We start from the raw sequence: 15067 nt of genomic DNA, 5'->3' as shown, positions 1-15067 counted from the left end.
CTTACACATTTTAACTTGGTGGGAAAAAACACATTTCTGATTTGCAACACTCGGGGAACATGTTTATTGTCTTTGTGGTTATGAAAAAAACATGCACAATTAAAACAAATGAATATTTCAGTGTTGAAGCAGAACAAGAGCATAAAATCTGAAATGTTCTGGCCCTAAGTAGCATAGGCTAATGGCGATTTTTAAACTAGCAGACCATGGTCAATGTTTCTCATTCATCACTGAGGGAGAGCAGGGGCGCACTGTGCTAAACGTAATTACTGTTGCACATTATGTGGGCTATTCCTGTATTGTAATAAAATTAGCCAGAAATGCCTTTTGTCTTTTGTAATGCAGCTCCATGGTAACCAGTGGATGGTCATAATGCAACACACTGTCCCCGATCTGTGCCAGCTGTCAGAGCTTGACAACCTTAGGTGGCAAGGCGAATTGGAGGAAACTACATTTCTTTCAATAAATGATGTGGCTCTGACCTCCTTATTCATTACACAATTTAACATCTAAATAATATAGCTTGAGATGTCCTGATGTACTGTATACTTATTTGTGTGAGTATTTTGTGTTTGGCAGAATAACAATGGTTTAATCACTAAGACAAAGATGTATTCCTGCCAAAAGTCCCGCCTATTATTATTATTATTATTATTACACTGTTCATCTTCAAATCTAAGATCTAAATAATGAGAGGACTGCAAGACTAAATTCAACTATTTGGTACTGATTCAATGATAATCAATCATTATAATTAATATTTCTAAACTACAGGAGGGAAACAAATGTAAAAATATGTTAAATATGAGTCTATATATTGGAGGATATTTGTGAAATACCTCCTGAAGCAGTTAGTAAAATCCAGCTTTCACAGGGTTTAAAAACTATACTTTCAAATTTAGTGCATAAGAAAAGACAGTGTTTAGTCCAACTGAGCCATACATATAAGATGGTACTGATTTATCAGCTGGAAGATTATATTTGGATGAAATCAAAGAGACAACTGCACACCGATACTTGTCTCCTGACCGATATGGCATACATAAATATACTGAAAACTGACTGGTGGATCTTTCACAATTTAACCGGTCATTGTCATTGTTTGACATTATCTGACAGCCGGCAACAACATTTATGTTATTTGGTAGATAACTTATTAGGCTAAATGACAATGATTCATGGAATTACATGGTTAATTAAATACTGCTTAAAGCTGAAATAACTCTGTAGACTGTCTGTCCCCTTTGGCAATTCACCTAGTCGAGACAAAAACAAAAATACTGAACATTTTACCTTCAGTCTGATCAGTCTATGTTTGGGGCTTCTTATCTGTGTTGTGCCATGAATGCTCAGAATCACTTTATTGCTCGTTGACAATGCTATTTGTGCTCCCTGACAACAGGCACCATTGTCTATAGAGGTCCTGAGGTCAGTTAATTACACTTGTTTATTGCAGCAAAATGATGGCAGCTTCTCTAGTGATGTGTGCAGAACAGCTGCACCAGGAGGTTTGTTTTATAGATGTTCCCTTTATTAAACTGGGTTTTTTCTTATTTTTCTCGAGAACAGGAAGAAAGACGCCAAGAGGACATCTCAAAGCAATTAAATGAGATTTCTGTCTGATAACTATAGGTTTTTCCATTAAAACCTTTGAAACTAATCTCCCCAACTGAGAACACTTGTCTCACCTTGTGGCATGGCTGGGATTCAGCAGTGAGAGATAAATAAATGGCTTTTAAAAAAAAATTGGCCCTCTTGTCAAGACACATATCCACTCGAGAGCAGCAACAGTCCACATGTCAACTCATTCTCTTCCCATTTCCTCTGCTCTCTTCACTAAGACACTCCTGTCTAATGAGGTAGAGGGGCTGCAATCCCACAGGGCTAAGCAGAGCTCTGTCATCCCTGAGTGTTGTTTTCCCTCCGGACAGCCCAGTCATCGTCCACTATCAAAGGTATTACTCACCAATCAGGATTCATTACAACACTAAATCTATGAATGGACTACCCACTCCCAAGCAAAATCCACAACTAACACACAACTGCCCGGGAGAAGAAATAGGCCTCCCAGGGAACCCCCTCCAAACTAAATTGGATTGCCAATACGGCCCACAGACGTTTGAGAAGTCGAGAAAAACAATGGAGCAGAAAATAAATACTCCAAAGCCACAATGATGACTCCACTTGGTAAACTAACACAGTATTGATCGTCTTCTTTTTTTTGTTTGTTTAGAAAAGCCTCATCCCTGCTAATAGCTGTCTGAGAGTGTAATCTCTCCCTTGTCCTCCCCCTCCTCTCCTCCCCCTCCACATTCCCTATTATGTGGCTCCTTTCAGCGTGCCTCAAATAGTTTAGGTTCAGTTTCGCACTGGGGTACGGGGCATGGGACTGGGGACCAATTGTTTGCTAATGTTGACACCTGCCAGAGCAGGCTTGGTCTATTTAGGGTCCGCAAAGCTGCAAACTGGATGCTCCCCCTCTTTAGCAAGATTAAGTGTGGGTTGCTGGGGTCACAAATCACTGGACTCCCTCTGATGTTGTGAGGCACAGAGCCAGAGACTGAGAAGACTAAAAGAGAAAGCTGGAGAGGGAGGGACAGAGGAGGGAAGAGGGATAAAGAGTGACAGTCTATTGTTTACTGAAAAGGAGGGGAATAATGTATCTTCTTGAGTGCGCGTAACCAGTGCACCCATTCAAAAAAAAAAACATATCAACAGTGAATCCACGTCGCCAAAGCATACAACAGTTTTCTGCCTTGTTTTCTATCTCTTTTGGGGTACATAATTGATCAGGACTATTTGAAAGATTTTTGTTTGAAATTCAGCACAGTACAGAACAGGAAAGACCAATTGTCACACTCTGCTCTTGGTCTCCATAACAGCTTGTGCAATTTCCACACCCAAAATATAACATTAGCAGAAGAAGAAAATAGGATGCAAGGTACTAAACCATCTGCTTTTATGATGATTCAGAGGACAAACTAATATTTACGCTGATAAAAACAACCTCTGTTCTTCGATAATAAATAAACATGAAGCCATACTCCATATCATTTCCTCACAGCAAAGTTTAAGAAAGTGCTTGTTTACTAAAACATATATATCTTCTTTTAAGTGTATTTAAGCATGACAGACAGTGCCGAGCCCCCCCCCCTTTCCTTTGCAGATGTACATTAATGCAAAAAAGGCAGAGATCTGAGCTGCAGCAGAAGCACTCTCTCTCCCTTTAAAACTGTGCTGCTGTCCAGCCTGATCGTGTCAGTTTGAAGGCCCCTATTCAAAAGTATTCATGCATCTGCCTTTGAGGCACAATAGCAGCTAGTTTATAAACTGTCTGCCCAGGCATCCAAAGGCTTTAGTTTGTATTGTTTTCAGCCCCTTAATAAACTTTTGGAGGAGTTCATCAACTTGCCTGAATAGCATATGCAGCAAGTCTCAAGACAGAAAATAACAGAAGGGCCTTTTCTCCTCCCTCTTCTTTCTCTCGTCCTTTTCTAGTGGCTGTTCATTTAACAATGGTGAGAGTAGGCTGTCAGACATCACAGGGCTTTTTTGTACCAATACAAGAAAAAAAAGTATTCAATAAAAAAAAGAATGCAGCCTGTTAATAAAAAGGGATTCAAGACAATTGTATTTTCACATGTGCACAAGCGGTGCTAACTCAAGCAGCACAATAAGTTAGAAAGTTGTTTACAAAATTAAAATGTGTTTCTATTCATTGATATACAACATTAAGATTGCAGAAATTGGGTAGAGAGAAATATTAAGATTTAAATTTCAAATGCCCATGTTTTAATTTATTTACCAAAATACAGTTGAATGTGAAAAAACAGAGCAGATGAATATGAAGATATTAGTTTTCTCTAAATTTAAAGATTGCCTGACACCTGTTAGACAGAAATGATGGGATGCAATAAAATGTAATTTTGGCTGTAAGCCATTAATCCACTGTTATACCTTTAAACTCTGTGGAAAAAAAATTAGCCAAACTTAAAAGTCTTTAATAAATGTCTGCTCTAATTAATTTCATACCTAATTAAAGCAAGGCTATACAGTCCATGCAGGCTGGCCTGTTTAGCCAGCTGGATGGCCATAATTGAAGTAATAGCGGAAAAAAGGCCTGCTTAGAAAATAAAACCCTGCAGCGGTCCAATTCAACAACATCACCATCCAACCACGCTGCTCAGCCCCCTCCACCTCCACCATCTGACCCAAAAAGGCCTTATTGGCTGCCCCGGACCAACCACCTACTGTTTCCCACCGATGCACTCTGCGTTTTAACACCCTAATTAGATGTGACAAGTTCAACGAGCTGGTTTCAGAGGAGGAAAAGCTGGTCAGGTTATGATTTCCGAGTCAGACTCACAGGGGAATCTCTGGACAGCTGATTCCTGTCAGCCTCATTCATCTTCTTCCAGCCAATTAAACATCACTGCTAACAAAGCGGTGGCAATTTGGGGAATACATTAAACGTCTCAAGGGGAAATGTAAATGTTTGAAGCAATGTCAATAAGCTGGTAATGCTAACATGATAATAATCATATTTAAATGGAAAATACTACTACTACTACTACTACTACTACTACTACTACTACTACTAATAATAATAATAATGCAGTGTATGTGTGCATAGTGTACAATATGTGATGTTAAAGTTGGAGGTGGTAATGATATTGGCCACCAAAATAATAATATCTAGGCAGAAAAATATAATTGGGTAATATACAAAATAATGGGGTAACACCTATAGACAGTATTTTCCAGAATATCAACTGTCAACACTCAAATTATTTCCCAAAATGTTAAGCCTATTTTTAACAAAAACACCACACAATCACCCCCAAATTACCACGAAATTGTATTTACCTCTATCAACATTATAAAATCAGAATAAACGGACATTTTTAAAACTACATCAGCTATTTAAGATGACCCCCCAAATCCCCCATACACACACTAAGAACAAATGATGTCACAAAAAAACGAAAAAATGAAGTTACACATATTTCAATACCCCCACCTGTTGACATGAATGTGTGAAGCTGAACGATGTGTGTGTGTGTGTGTGTGTGTGTGTGTGTGTGTGTGTGTGAGAGAGAGAGAGATAGAGAGAGAGAGAGAGAGAGAGAGAGAGAGAGAGAGAGAGAGAGAAAGAGAGAGAAAGAGAACGAGTCATTCAAACTTAAGTAGATACAAAACTTTAGATTTTCTATTTATTTTGGACTGCAGCCCTGCAGGCAGGATCCCGGAGCCCCATAGTGAAAATTAGCGAAATAAAACACAGACAGAAATGAGAGATGCGCTGAAGCACCCTACTGTTGTGACAGGATACCTGGAGGGCAACACTTCCTCTTTAATTTGTCTCGTATGGTTTGAGACCCCCAACCAGACATTCAATCCTCAGTCTGCATAAGCCTACTGAGTGTAATTCTCGATGGTGAAATTATATGCTATAATTAAATATCGTATCATTTAAAAAATGCTCGGTGGCATAGAGGCGTCTTATCAACTTGGTCTTCCTCGGCTTCATCCTTGTTATCACATTAATAGTAACAACATCTAAAACGGGCCTATCAGCATGTGTGGGGGAAATTGCAGGCTAAACAAAGGGCACCTATGATTTACAGCTTACATTCTGATATTTTCGAGCAGGAAATGTTAACCTTGAAATGCTACTATCTGCGCTTAACAATGTGTGATCATAACCCCATAAATGAGGGGAGAAATTGAATCCTTTTAAGTTATTAAGCAGGAAAGGATTATAAACTCGTCTTTATAAATGAGCTAGAAATCCCCATGTCTTCCTCTGTACACTTTTAAATTTCCCACAAGAAGCTGGAGAGGAAAGATTGCCCCTTTTCAAGAGCCCCACAAGAGATGGAAAAACCATTTTTGTGCCCAGATAGGGAGTCATCCCACATGGTAAGCGCCACTTTAATTAATAGACAGCCTTGAGAGGTATCACTGTCAGCCTGGATAATGGTGGCAGAGTCAGTGTTTGTGCTTCCATGAATATTTCTGATGTGATCAAAGTCAAATGCCAGCACAGAATGAATTTAAGCCTACTCCATTTTTTTATTTAGCCTAATGCTGCTGACACTTAAAGCTCCTGACACTGAAATGTCTCTGCAGTGTGGTAGGCCTACAAGCTTAAACTGCACTCCTCAAAATTGATGCATTACTCATTACTCATAAGCATGGGTTCCATGTTATTATGTTGCACGGTTTGCTCATGTTACCTTGCTGGAACCAATAGGCTAATTTGTTACACTGGTAGTAGCTCTTCACCATAACATTTTGCAATATGTCATTAACAACAAATTAGACCACCATTTTTTGAATAAAAAAGATATGCTGAATATAACATGTCACCATTTCTTTCAGGTGGAATTTTGTTGTGTATTTATTATCTTAAGTCTGCTCAGTATTGTTGTAACCTTAACAAAATGAATGGATGGAGAGAAAAAAAATTAACAGGCCTATTCTACCTATATGGTGTCAACAAATAGCCCATTACTGAAGCTAAAATTGAAATTTGTTACACCAGTGTCTACTGAATGAGACAATGCAGCTACCTCACAACCTACTGGCTGTAATTTAAACTAGCTGTGCTCACTATTTATCCAATTTTGTTATTTTTTCTAGTATTATGGAGCAGCTGTTAAAGGCATATTCCCAGAGACATGTCATCTGTCACTGTTTATTACAAACATAATGGAAAGACGACAGGTAGCTAGCTATCATCAATGCCAACTAGACATCATGGAAACACTCAAAACAAAACAGAAAAATATCCTTTAGATGCAGAGATATAGCCAAAAGTTCAGAAGTGTTGAAAACTAAAATATTAAGTGTAAAACTCACTTAGCTCTATAAACATTTATGTTTAACGTGAAAAGAATGTTCAAAAATATATGTATATTAATTGTTATGCATAACAAAAGCAATTGCTTTTTACTTTTAGCAAAATTGGTTTGGTAGGACAACTGTTAAAAATTTAAATTAAAATGTAGTTTCAATATTTAATAGGCCCTATATTTTTCCATCTTCATTAATTTTATTAATTTAGACTACTGTAAATACAAATACAAACAGCCCTAAGATGATAATTATGATGGTAATTCTTCTTCTTCTTCTTCTTCTTCTTATTACTCTTATTATTATTATTATTATTATTATTATTATTATTATTATTATTATTATCACTATTACTATTATTATTATTATTATTATTGTTATTATTATTACTATTACTATTGCTATTACTATTATTATTATTATTATTATTATTATTATTATTATTATTATTATTATTATTATTATTATAGTTGTTGTTATTATTATTATCATCGATGTTGTCGCGTCTTTCATCTCCTGCCCCCTCTATAAGAAGAAATGTAGGCCTACCGATGTAAATTCCAGTGAAATGTGGCTTGAGTGGCTGCGGGGACAGGGGAGGTTAATCCGAGTTTAATGCAGTGAAGCACAGCGCAGGGTCTGGGCTATGATGGGTATGTTATCTCTGCCCAACATTTGGGTCTCCCTCAATTTCCACCCAGCCAAATAGCTGCGAGAAAGTGCAGATGGAGTCACTCTCAATGCCTGAGGAAAAAACGTTATTAATAGCTAAATAACTTCCCCATACTTTCACTGAATCTCTCTCACACACTGTTCCAGATGGATTTGTTTGAAGTGGTCTCTCGCTTCATTCCCCTGTCCTTCTCATTCAGCACGGCTTTAGACCCGAAATATAGCTACATTATATTACCATACACTAAGAGACTGGGTGTGCGTGCACGAAAGTGTGTGTGCGCGCGTGCGTGTATGTGTGTGTGTGTGTGTGTGTGTGTGTGTGTGTGTGTGTGTGTGTGTGTGTGTGTGTGTAAGTGCGTGCGTGTAGTGACGTGGAGCTCGTAGAGGGGGCAGCTTCTCACAGTTCTCATCACTATAGGCTGAGCAGAAATGATTTTTTGTTTCTTTGTTTCTGTAGGAAAACATATGCTTATTTTTTGCGTAACTGGTTGACGTATGACGTAAATTAACTTTGCAGGTAACATACAGCACACACTGAAACCGAAATGGAAAATGAAAATCTAGAGACAATTGGTTTCTACAATTATGTTTGGAACAAAGTGTAAGTCATGATTTACGCCTCACATTCATTTCACTACAAATTACATTTCACTGCATATAATAGGAGCCTCCTTTCAACCAATCCTAACCTGGATCTTTGGTCTGTCTGGCTTCCTCACACCTCTTCGCTGCTCTGTCACTTTCCCTCCATGATACTCGGAAATAATCCCACCTGACATCTGTTTAATTAAATTGAGCACCTCAGGTAATCCTGCGATTTGCTGAAGTGTCCATCGCCTGTCTCCACCTCATCTGACGGTCAGGTTGGTTGCGTTAGTGTGGCAGATGGACGCTGGACAGCTGTTTCACCTTCTCTTTCTGAGCGGTGTGGCGCAAACAAAAGGATGTCCACGTTTGCATAGATGTTGTGCAATCTTAACCCAATTTCTTGCTTGTAATTTAACTTTGGCACAGAATTTAAAAGTGCGCACCAACTTTTTTTTCAGCACAAAAAAATCGGTGATCAACAGATGATTAACAATTATGGAATAAAAAGGCCAATACAGCAGTGAGAAAAAGGTGGAACTGATTTCGGTGTATACACTGAGTTTTGTTTGGTTTAGCTTTCGCTATCCTTCTGAGAAATAACAGTTGACTCCAAGCAACAAAATAAAATGTACAATATTATAATATGTTTAGCAGTTTGAATACACGTTAAATAAAGCTAGATTAGAGCTGGGATAAATCCGTGATGTAACCTCTGAGAAAATCAAATACACAGGGCTAATAAACAAATAGATAAATAAATAAAGTCTTAAAATCTGGATAAGTAAACGAAAAAAATCTCATGAATTTTTGTGCCCTGGGCGAGCCACTGTGAGCTCCGCTGTGAGATGAAAGTGAAAAGAAATAAAAGGCTCTATTTAATCTGCTTTAAAACCCCTCTCCACATAAGGGCTGCTTCAAACTCGGAGAGTGAGGGGCTGATTGGGGATAAATACATTTCTTACCATGCCTGCGAGCTATTACACCCGGCACGAACACAGCCACCTATTCAGCAACCATCGTTTCCAGTGCTTACTCTAATAAGTATTAACATTATTAAATGCCATCCGGATGCCGGTAGTCTAAACTGCTTTACGCAGAGGGTGCGTCTCTTTTTATAGCAACGTAATTGAGTCCCAATTTAAAACACAAGCAGCGCTAAGAAAAAGAAATAGAAGCAGGAACATCATGTGGATATGTTTTACCAACAGTAGACAGTCAATAATAATGCAATGATAATGTAGTTAACACTTTAAAAGTCAAACTATCACATTACTCAGAAAACATAACTCAGTTTTACGCGGCTGAGTTGTGCGTAACGAGCAGACTCTCCAAAAGACGTTGGCCATTTATAGCCAGCAGGGTTTACACACCATCAATATGGACACTTGAGATATTTGCAACAACGTTTTGACATTTCTTTCATAACATTAATGCGTGCGGTGGCAGAAAAAAGACACCGTTTTCACGCTATCAACTGATTCTTCTCCAACGGGCCATTATATAAAATTACAAAACTATCTACCAGCGGGGCGTACTGAATAATTCATCTCCCTTTATGTCTCTTCGTGCCCTTTGTCCAAAGTTTTCACTCTCTTTTACCCGATTTTTGAATGAGAATGGACGGGTCCATACTCTCCTTTTCGCTGCCCTGCTTTCCAGGATTTGCTTTTGTACCTTGCCACTCTTTACTTTAGAAAAGCGTCAATGGAGGGGAGGTTTTGCTCATGAAGTTCATCTTGAAGTTTGAAATTTTTTGGCAGTGTCCTTTTGAGGAAAAAGGAGGCTTTTGTGAACTCTTATCTAAACCCCATTCACTCATGTTTGATCACTAAAAGAGCCAACCTTTATATCGCTTGGACGCTTTGCATTTTTCACTCCGTAGAAAAACACTAAACATAACGTGACTATAAAATATGACAATAAAAGCAGAAGTTTGTCTCGTAAAATTTATAATATAAAATATATTTTTATTAAATAACGTAGAATAAGATAAATCTCACATTTTCTTATTTAAAGTTGTATTAACTAAGAACTGTTATTTCTCAGGTGTATTAGCCTATATATCTTTAAATATATAAATCATGCGACGAAGGTATTATATACCACATATAAGGTTATTATAAGCTTGTAAATACAATTGACAAACACTGACAGCAAATACCTGCATCAAAGCTTTATTTTCCCCTCCTCGCAGCATTACTAATAGAGCAAATAATAATATGAACATTGATTTCCACTTTAACTGACAAGTGGTGAAATGTCAGTGAACTGACATCGATTGTGAAATGGGTCAACTGTCAGCTGTCGTTTAGAGGTCGTTAAATGAGTGAATGAATGAGGAGGAATTCGCTACACAAATTAATTTTCTGCTGTTAAATACCTTCTGCCAAGGCTCTCATAAATAATTGAGTGAATGAACAACTGCTGGCTCGAAGTTAAAAGCAGGAATAAATTCTCAGCGTTTAGCTGCAGCTCGGATGTGGGACAATTTCCCAAGAGGACGTAAAGTAGGAAGTGTATTTAAAACACTTTCTCCCTGCTTACAAGGCTGTAATTTACCCTATAATAATAATAATAATAATAATAATAATAATAATAATAATAATAATACAAAAGGGCCATATACTTTCTGCTGTTAACTTACATTTATCACCGAGGATGCCATCGATGCTATGCTTTGTTTTCTTTTCTCCATCTTCATCCTTCTTATCAGAGTCATCCTCGTCATCTTTTTTGCCAAATCGGGCCCTCAAAACGCGGCTGATGGAGCTCACTAATGGCAACAAAAAGGTAAATGGGTGATTAGCTCTAAAAGCCATAAAAGAACCATAGTAATCCTATCATACATTTTGTTAGGATACCATACAAAAAACACAGAAAAAGTTTTACATCAAGCAGCTGCGTTGAAAAAAATAAAATTCTATATTAAAGGAAAATAGTACACTATAAATGCAATAAGAAAAATTAACTATTCAGCACCAAAGGCACATTTTCCCAACAGGGTGGGTTTTTTTTTCTGGGTCACACAGCTGTATGTGTTCTTCCTGCTACACTGAACATGTTATTATCAGTAACTGGGGCTTAAAACATGTTGAATTCAAAGTGATGTTCAGAAGTGATGCTGCAGTGTTCGCTCGTAATAAGAAAAAAAAAGTGCAGCTTACCAGATGAAGCCTCACCTGAAGGAACTGTGCTTCTGTCGCACACCCCGTCCTTCAGCAGCTTATCCCGGATCTCCCAGCTGAACATACCGGGGTTCTCTCTCTTGTACTCCTCGATCCGCTTCTCCACGTCAGGAGTTGCCACCTGCTTTAGGTTTCAAATGGTGTAAAGGGAGGGGGAAAAAAACGTTTTAATTGAGAGGATTTTTTAAAAGATGAACACAAACTGTGATACAAAACGTATTAAAAATAAACGACAAAACTCTAAATATGTATATCTTTAAGTACCTGCCAGAGACAAACAAATAAGCCAACCATTAAAAGGTCGGAACGGCACAATAAACTATGTATTTAACACCAGTGATAAACTAAGCTATATGCCCCCCTTTAGTAAAACATATAGCCGATATAATAACACAAATAATGATTTAGTATTAAATACTCACACTACTGTATAATCAATCACTACTGAGCATCACAGACAAAAAAATATATATCATAGGAATTGACTTCTCAGTGTTTGTAATTTTCAGTTCTTTAGGTTAATGTTTTCATGATTCTTTTATCGATTATGAAACATATTGCATATGTATTTAGGATTATTCAGGAAGAACAAAGTAGCAGCTGCAAAGTTTGTTATGATCAGTAAGGACTGCAGAAAGGGTGTCACAGGTGGGCTGTATAGGCTAAATGTATACGCTAATTAAACTTTTGGGAAACAGATTTATTATTATTATTATTATTATTATTATTATTATTATTATTATTATTAAATTGCAAACATCAAAAGATTTCCAAACAGACGAGGTCTGACATCCTTTTAGTCTTGATCGTTCTTCTCCATCAGGCTGTTGCAATAACACAACATCCGTTTTGAGCTCACTCAGGTGTGCTGCACCTCGAGACGCCCTCCCTCGCGCTCAGTGACCCACAAACCCGTTCATGGATCCCACTCACCCTGGGCTTGCTGCCTCCTATGGCTCCCGGACGGATCGAGCCGGTCTCTTGGTATCGGCAGAGGATCTTGGAGACACAACCGTGAGAAACTCGCAGTTGTCGCGAGATTACACAGGGTCGGATGCCGTGGTGGGCCATCTCCACTATCTTGTGTCGGATGTGATTTGGCAGGGGCCTCCCGTTGATGAACACACCGCCAAGCTGGTTCACCCTACCCTGGCCCAGAGGGGTGGATACTGCGCCACAGTAAACAATAAAAGTCTCAAAAACAACATCAACACATCTTATTCTTTAAATGTTCACTTTAATGTAATAGACGAAGCTTATTCAGCTTGTGTTATAGTCAAATAGTGGCGTGTTTCCTGTTTTGCTGACTTTTAATGGGACGCTGTTTACGCACGTTATCACACATTTTTAAGAGAGCGTCGTGCCAAATTCATCCAGCGTAATTCTGGCTGACAGCATGTAGGCTATCCGAGGCCACTTCAGGATCCAATTTCACATTCAAGAGAGACTAAAGAGGGACACTTCCCACCTTGATTATTCCTAGTCATGCTGTACAAATATTGATGTGATCCTTTGAGTCATCTCTTTGCTGTGTGTATTATTGCCATTTCCAGCAGCAGGACACTTGAACAAATCCCGCAGCTCGAGTAACTTGCGAGCTACGTGGTTTTTGTACATTTCAGTCCAGAGCACTTGAGCACGAACTGGGTGTAATGGAAAAACTGTTTCCATAAATGCATGCAAATACAAAGTGATCTTTTTCTGCCCATATGTTCAGACAACTTGAGTATATGGGTATCCAAGTAAAAAAAAAAATTACCAATTAGATTGCTTTTTGTGTGTGTAACAATCGAAGCTGGACTATAAAAAACAAATCTAAATTCTATAGTCTAAAATCTAAAGTAAATTACTGTCAGGTTGGCTTCAATTTTAGTAAGTTTTCTAGACCTATTATTACCATGTATCTATTACTTGAACGTCAAACCATCAAAAACATAAACAATTATATAAAAATAATTAGGCTAATACAAATATTTCAGGTAGATTCTGTATAATAAGCAGGAATGAGAGAGGTCTGTCTAAACACAACAAACTAATATCAGATACAAATAATCCACACAAATTCATACAAATATTATGTATTATTTATGAATAATAAACACAATATCGGGTTCAATCAAAACAAGGCTATGAGGAAGGCTATTTTAAAAGGTTGTGGGTTGATTTTCAAAGCACGAGCTGACGTTTTTTATGCAAATATAATTCACTTTTGATTCAGGTTGTTAACTCTAATCATCAATGACTGGAGGTCGTATTTGTTCACCCACCTTTTTATTTCCCAGCATGTCGCCGGTAACGAACTGCGCTCTGTGTGACTATCACGCTGACAGATGGAAGTACTGATGATGAGTTTTGTCACAGCACAAGTTCAAACATCAAACACACGTTGTCATTTCTCTTACCTTCCAGCGGGAAGCCGGTTCGGGGGTAGTTCTGGCCTGGCGCAGGGCGCATCATCCGAGGCATTGTTCCTGGTAAAGTAGCCATCATTTAGCCACTCAAACAAACAATAGACAAACAACAAAACGGACTCCAGTCCAAGTCAAAAAAAAACCGCAATGTCTTCAAAATAATGCACAGTCTGCTGTCAAATCCAAATCCAAGGCGGAGAAACTGGACAAGCCCTTCCACCGGCGAAAAATAAATGATGCTCTCCTGGTGCGATGAACGTGCCAAAAATGTAAAAAAAAAAAAATAAAAAAAAAAAAAAAAAATCAGCTGCTACAAATTAAATAAAAACTCCTTTAAACAGGGAATTCTGCAAAATGGAGCATTAAAAAGTTGTGTGTCTGAGTTGGAAAATGCAAAATGCAATGTTATTATTTTCCCTTGGTGTAGTTTGGGATCAGTATAATGTCTGCTGGCTGGTTGGAAGTAGTTTAAGTGGCCAACTTTCGTGCATGTCGTAGGAGGAGACAGCCGAGCGCTCTCATAGGCTCTCTGGCCTTTCTTTTATGGATGAAAGAGAGTGGGTTTAGCCAGGAGCCGACCGACCAATCAGAGCAACACATTCCAATTTTAATTCACTGCTGCCTCTCTCATAAGACTACACCAAAAAGCAGTTCAAAATGTTATTATATCTAAATGTTATTCTAAAGCCTGTCTTTTCCAAATGTGTCTGCTTCCCTGACATTCAGCTATTCGAACCTGTGGATTAATAATGCTTTTAAAATTATATTTCCATTAATTTTTTTTCGTTGCTAGATCAGAAGAAACGTAAACGTATATGTAAACAAAATATGTGCCTATATATAAACTACATAACAATAGCAAATGAAAAAAGCCTGAAATAATTTCGTTAGAAAAAATCCAATTGAAAATGTCTTTAAAAATAGTTATTTTTTATGTTGTCTGCAGATAAAGAATTAAAGTCTGAATCAAATATTATTTTTTTTAAATGAATTGAGCAAAATCACCTTGTTTTCGATCAAACTTTAAGAGTATCTAGGCTAAACGTGTATATCCAAAGTTGTTCCTCCAAACACCAACACGCGCTGAGCTTCGTGTGAATAAAAATCATGGTCCAAAATAATTGAGTCAGGAGTTGATGGTGTGGTTTTTGGATGGACAAAAGCTGCGCAAAAGCAGCCCAGCCCAGCGAAGGTTATAGACTACAAGATGCGTTTGGCTTGTTAACCTTTCAATTAAGTAAATGTGCGCAGCATGAACATCTAAATCGCTCCTATAGCTTTTGTGGTAATTACAATATCTATTGATGACAACAGGTTGACTTGCCCTCGAGTACGCACAAGAGTAATTGC

The 15067-nt window shown here is 37.9% G+C and overlaps 1 protein-coding gene across 2 annotated transcripts in view; it reads right to left on the bottom strand.

The window, feature by feature from the left end:
- pax7a (paired box 7a) overlaps positions 1-14223 on the bottom strand; it is a 46219-nt gene extending 31996 nt beyond the window's left edge. The window contains exons 1-4 of one of the 2 annotated variants that reach the window (XM_031302060.2): positions 13709-14223; positions 12240-12475; positions 11301-11430; positions 10766-10894 (exon numbers count right to left, since the gene is read on the bottom strand). In XM_031302060.2, coding sequence (XP_031157920.1) covers positions 10766-10894; positions 11301-11430; positions 12240-12475; positions 13709-13796 — 583 coding nt within the window. In that variant the 5' untranslated portion in view covers positions 13797-14223. Of the gene's footprint in view, positions 1-10765; positions 10895-11285; positions 11431-12239; positions 12476-13708 lie in introns of both variants that reach the window. The other variant, XM_031302059.2, reaches the window with a different exon arrangement.
- Between the last annotated feature and the right edge of the window lie 844 nt (positions 14224-15067).

Source organism: Sander lucioperca, chromosome 6 (genome assembly GCF_008315115.2).
Source record: "Sander lucioperca isolate FBNREF2018 chromosome 6, SLUC_FBN_1.2, whole genome shotgun sequence".
Taxonomy (NCBI): domain Eukaryota; kingdom Metazoa; phylum Chordata; class Actinopteri; order Perciformes; family Percidae; genus Sander; species Sander lucioperca.
The sequence above is the reverse complement of the archived record's forward strand: the minus strand, read 5'-3'. Positions and strand labels throughout refer to the sequence as shown.